This window comes from Triticum aestivum, chromosome 7A (genome assembly GCF_018294505.1).
Source record: "Triticum aestivum cultivar Chinese Spring chromosome 7A, IWGSC CS RefSeq v2.1, whole genome shotgun sequence".
Taxonomy (NCBI): Eukaryota; Viridiplantae; Streptophyta; class Magnoliopsida; order Poales; family Poaceae; genus Triticum; species Triticum aestivum.
The window spans coordinates 59,304,181-59,309,898 of record NC_057812.1 but is presented as its reverse complement, the minus strand read 5'-3'; the positions used below and the strand labels follow the sequence as shown (position 1 = coordinate 59,309,898).

The window sequence follows — 5,718 nt, the reverse complement described above, 5'->3', positions numbered from 1 at the left end:
GATTATGTAACGAAGGTAGTCAGAACCGCGATTCTACCATGCGGCTTTACGACTATATGGTCTGAATTGACTGAATGGATTCTACTATTCTAGTTCGTAGAATCCACGATTCTACAAGTTACGATGCCACGGTTTGCAATCCCAACTACTTTGGATGTGAATATAGTTAATGTTTAATAAAACTACCAACATGGGTGTTGATAAATTATGAACTCCCACTTGAATCCAAAGGAATGTTCCAAAGTTCCTGAATATAACCTATCTTGTATGAAACATATGAGAAACTATGTTCAAGTTGCAGCTTCCCTTCATCGTCATACATAAATCTGTTGCAATGCCGAATAGACCACTTCTTTTTGTCATGAAAAGTTCAAGATCAACTGACTCCCCATGACACCGTTTCTCCCCTCCGAGCATGTATCTAGCTAGAGGTCGTTTGTCTGGTATATATCACTAGGAAAGAATAGATACTTGCTAAGCTGCACATCTGTTCCATTGCTCTTGTTCCATTTCCATAACTCCTTGCAATGTGATAATTTGCACACTTTACATTTATCCCTGCTTTCCCTCCAAGATGACTATCATCCGCATTTGCAGCAACTGGGTCGAATAGTCCCTGTAAACTTGCAGATACCTTCAGGCCCTTCTTAGGCTTAGGCTCATCGGTAGCAGAAACTGAATTTCTATGCTCCAGAACTAAAACATGCAAAATTTTAGAAGGGTTTGGATAGATATAAATCAGTCTCATATCGATCTCGTGGGCTGCTTGGGCAGAAATTGAGTTACCATCGAAGGTGAAGAAATCATTAAACACAAAAGGTCTATTATAGATGGACACAGCGTCAGTATAACATGAATATGAATGGACTGTGTATCCAAAGAGGAATGGAAGATAATGCCACAATGGTGAAATAATGGTACTGCTACATGAAAAATAAACTAGAAAAGGTACTCAAGTTGTTGTAGTATGTTGCGACAATTAAGATGGACCAACCCGGCTGGCTATAAATCTTTAGAAACACATAGAGGTATGTGTGTGCCATCAAGGCGAAGAGCATATTTGGGAAAGAGAAGTAGTAGGAAGTAGTGGGTGTATGCTTCTAAACTTGTATTGCAGAAAATCCATCCTCATAAGCAGTCCTAGCATAAGTTCAATATAACTTTGTTTATCATGCCTATCTTTCTCATACACCACTATATTTTTTTTGGAGGATTAGGAGGCATCAAGAAAGAAATAATGTGGATTTTTGTTGGTGTGAGTTGAGATTTATGTATCTGCCAGAGGGCTCAAGTGTAAAATGTACATATAATATAGATAGAGAATAGAGAGAGATGGATCGGTAGAGATCCAGAAAATTCCCCATTCATCGCCTCTGCCCTCTCTCTCTGTTCTTCAACCCAGATTACTCAAATCTTCCTAATTTTCGTATGAAACTCAATGTGGCGTCAGAGCAGGTTCGTTCCTTTGCGCTCTCCCTGCAATTTTGAGCGCAGATTGGCCGCCGACGAGGTGCTGTGTCGCCGTAGTCTTGAGCTTGCGGTCGTTGCTGTCGTGTGTGGTGCTGTGATCTGTCCGCGTCCCTGTCTTCATCCCCTCTGCACTCTGCAGTCCGCCGGAGTGAGGTGCTGCACCACCGCCGCTGGACCCGGACATAGGTCTACAGCGCTGCTCTGGTTTGGTGTCAAGTGGTTTGCGACGTGGTCAACTTCATCCCCAAAGTGCTGTCCTACTTCTTCCTGGTACCTATCAATCTTGCGTGAGGTCTCCATCACAAACAGAGGAGAGGCCAAGTTAAATCAGACTAGTGTGCTACAGGCTACAACAAATTAGCAACTGCCGTGGTGAACTTTAATACAATTGTTGAGTGTGCTTGGGGTGTGCTTTTGCATTGAAAATGTCAGAGCAAACTAAGGACAAATCAGGGGATTCAAGTATAGAAAAAATGTATGAAATATTCAGTAAATTGCTTGAGCAGCAGCAGCTTAAAGCAGTCCCAGAGACAGTTAAGTATGCCCTGGAACCAAATCCAGTGAGGTTATCAGGTCCTGGCAACTATGTCAGTTGGGCACGCCATGCTCAATTGATACTGAGTTCTCATGGCTATGAGAACCTACTTGTAGATGATGAAGAAAAGCAGAAAAGTGGTGATACTCACACAAGACAGATCAATGATAGAGTTTTAGTATGGCTGTTGGGAAGCATGGATCCAGTAGTGCGACAACAAGTCGAAATAATGTCAACTGTGTCTGAAGTATGGACCGCTTTGGAGAAGCAATTCGCTGGGAAATCAAACAAAATGCAGGCAACCCGCATTATGGAGGAATTAGTTCATCTAAATCAGGGTACAAAGTCTGTAACAGAATATGCTGGGGAATTGAAACGGCTGTACAGGGATCTGCACTATTATCATCCTTTTCAACCAGTTGACAAGAAAGATCTGGCCATTCATCACAAATGGTTTGAGACAATTGTGGCCAAGCTGTTTCTAGATGGACTAAATCAGGAGCTTAACCTTCGACGACAACTCATATTCTCTCAACCAGAATGGCCCAGTCTTGATGATATTATTTCCAGTGTGCTCGAGGAAGAAACCCGGTTGGCTCAACCCAAGGAGGAGGATCTAAAATGTGGAGACGACCGTGCGGCTTTATCTATGCAATACCGCCATACTCCCAGGCCCTTTGGCAAGATAGAAAAAAACAAGTTGTTTTGTGATCACTGTAAAAGAAAAGGACACACAAAGGTTGGATGTTTTGAGCTGCATGGATATCCATCATGGTGGGAAAAAGGAAAATCTCGGACAGGGGGAGTTCAGAGTGTGAATAGAAGGCAGGCAAACCACACCGCGTCTCTACGGGAGCCACCAGTGGTAGATGTACGAGCTCTTGAAGAGTTCAACTCCAAGCTTAAACTCTCAGAAAGCTCATCTTCCTCCCAAGGCACTTCTAAGGTTGATTCCAATCTAATTGCCACTTCTCACCCAGGTATGAACCTTTGTCAAGCAAACACCAGCACCAAATCAAAACCTTGGATTATTGATACAGGAGCTACAAATCATATGACAGGGGATTCAAACCTGTTTGTATCTTATACACCTTGTTCAGGTAAAGACAAAGTCCGTGTAGCAGATGGATCCATGGTGCCTATTGCGGGGCGTGGATCCATCCGGTGCACCAAGTCATTGTCTTTACCTCATGTTCTACACGTTCCCAAGCTTCCAGTTAACCTATTATCTGTTAGCTCTATCGATAAATCTCATAACTGTAGAAGTTGGTTTGATCCTACTTGTTGTGCTTTTCAGGAGCTAGGGACTGGGAAACAATTGGGGACTGGGACCGAGCATGAAGGACTTTATTATCTTGATGATGGAAGTGATGAAGTGGCTCTTGCATCATGTTTGTCTTCCTGTCAGGAGTTATTGTTGCATCACCGCAGGCTTGGACACCCTTCTTTTGCTGTTTTATCCCGCGTTTATCCTGCTTTATTTAAGTTATGTCCTAAAGAGGCACTGGTATGTGATGCTTGTGAACTAGCTAAACATACTAGGGGCTCTTATCCTAGTATTGGTCTTAGAAGTGAAAAACCTTTTGAAAGAATTCACTCTGATGTGTGGGGACCCTGTGAGGTTCACTCAGTTTCTGGGCACCGGTGGTTTGTGACCTTTATTGATTGCTTTAGTCGATACACTTGGCTTTATCTTCTGAAGCATAAGAGTGATGTATTATCTGTTTTCAAAGACTTGTGTGCCCTTATTAAAAATCAGCATGCAACTACTGTTAAAATTCTACGTACAGACAATGGTACTGAATATGTTAATCATGAGTTTGAATTGTTTCTTGCTTTGAATGGTATTGAACATCAGACATCATGTGTCAATACACCAGAGCAAAATGGTGTTGCTGAACGTAAAAATAGACATTTGCTCGAAGTTGCACGTTCATTGATGTTTACAATGAATGTGCCCAAATTCCTTTGGGGTGAGGCAATTAAAACTGCAACTTACTTGATAAATCGCATGCCTCTTCGTGTTTTAGGTTACAAAACTCCTGCTGAATGTCTTTTAAATTCTAATGAATTTGTGGTTCCTCCAAAGGTCTTTGGGAGTGTTTGTTTTGTGCATGACTATAGAAATTCGGTTGGGAAATTAGATCCCCGTGCTCTAAAATGTGTGTTTATGGGTTATTCCCCCTCAAAAAAGGGCTATAGATGCTGGTGTCCTTCAGAGCATCGTTTTTTTGTGAGCATGGATGTAACTTTCCGTGAAAATGAACCGTATTATGGGTCAAATGTTGGGTCTGGTATTTCCTTGTCACCTCCTGATGAGGAGCAAGAAAGGGGAAGTGAAGGGCCTGTCCTTGTTCTTGCTCCCACTTTAGGTGATTCTCTGTCTACTGATAACACTCAAAATCAGGGGGAGGAGAATGATGGTGTTAGCGATGATAACTCTTGTCATGGAGACAAGGGCGATGTCACTGGACACTTATCACTTCCATCTCAAGGTGAGGAGTCTCAAATGCGTGAGGGCCCAGGTACCAATACTATGCCTTCTAATTCTGTAGCTCCTACTAGCACATCAGGGCAGAGTGATAATCAACTTTCTACTCCTGTAGACAATTTACCTATTGCCTTGCGAAGACCAACTAGAACTCGAAACACACCAGGATATCTTAAAGACTACAAACATGATATAGCCAATCACATCTCCTACAAATATTGTAGTCCATCCCTCCAAAGTTTTATTGCTTCTCTAGATCTTGTTTCTATACCAAATAACTGGAAAGTAGCCTTGGAAGACCCAAAATGGAAGGAAGCAATGCTGGATGAGATGAGAGCATTGGAGAAAAACAAAACTTGGGAGCTCGTGAATCTACCTCCAGGTAAGCAACCGGTGGGATGCAAATGGGTGTTTACTATTAAGCACACCCCAGAGGGTAAGATAGATAGATACAAAGCACGCCTTGTAGCCAAGGGGTACACTCAGACTTATGGTATAGACTATGATGAAACCTTTGCACCTGTTGCAAAGATGAGCTCTGTGAGGACTCTCATATCTTGTGTAGTTAATTTTGATTGGAGCATCTACCAGATGGATGTAAAAAATGCATTTCTTCATGGCGATCTTCATGAAGAGGTGTATATGCAAATTCCACCAGGTTTTGAGTCCAGTCGTAATACAGGAAAAGTACTACGCCTACATCGTTCCTTGTATGGGTTGAAACAATCACCAAGGGCATGGTTCGATCGTTTTAGACAAGCTATGTTGAAAAGAGGCTATCGACAGAGCAATGCTGACCACACATTGTTCTATAAACATTCCAATAACAAGGTAGCAATCTTGATAGTTTACGTCGATGATATTGTGATGACAGGCAATGATACCGAGGAAATTGCTGGCCTGAAGCACCATCTTGCACAAGAGTTTGAAGTGAAGGATCTAGGACACTTGAGGTACTTCCTTGGCATAGAAGTCTTGCGTAGCAAAAAAGGTATATTTCTAACACAAAGGAAGTACATCTTAGACCTGCTCAAAGAAACTGGCATGTACGGTTCAAAACCAGCTGCTACTCCCATTGAACAGAATCATAGATTAAGTAGTGATGTAGGGAATCCGGTTAATAGAGAGCGCTACCAGAGACTTGTGGGTAAATTAATTTATCTCTCCCACACTCGTCCCGATATTGCATTTGCCGTAAGCGTTGTGAGTCAATTCATGCATA

The 5,718-nt window shown here is 42.2% G+C and overlaps 1 protein-coding gene across 1 annotated transcript; it reads left to right on the top strand.

The window, feature by feature from the left end:
• Positions 1 to 1,075: 1,075 nt before the first annotated feature.
• On the top strand, positions 1,076 to 3,834 carry LOC123152324 (uncharacterized). The gene is made up of 2 exons (XM_044571901.1): positions 1,076 to 2,985; positions 3,303 to 3,834. The coding sequence occupies exons 1-2, from the start codon at positions 1,896 to 1,898 to the stop codon at positions 3,344 to 3,346; spliced, it is 1,134 nt and encodes a 377-aa protein (XP_044427836.1). The 5' UTR covers positions 1,076 to 1,895; the 3' UTR covers positions 3,347 to 3,834.
• The last annotated feature ends 1,884 nt before the right edge of the window (positions 3,835 to 5,718 follow it).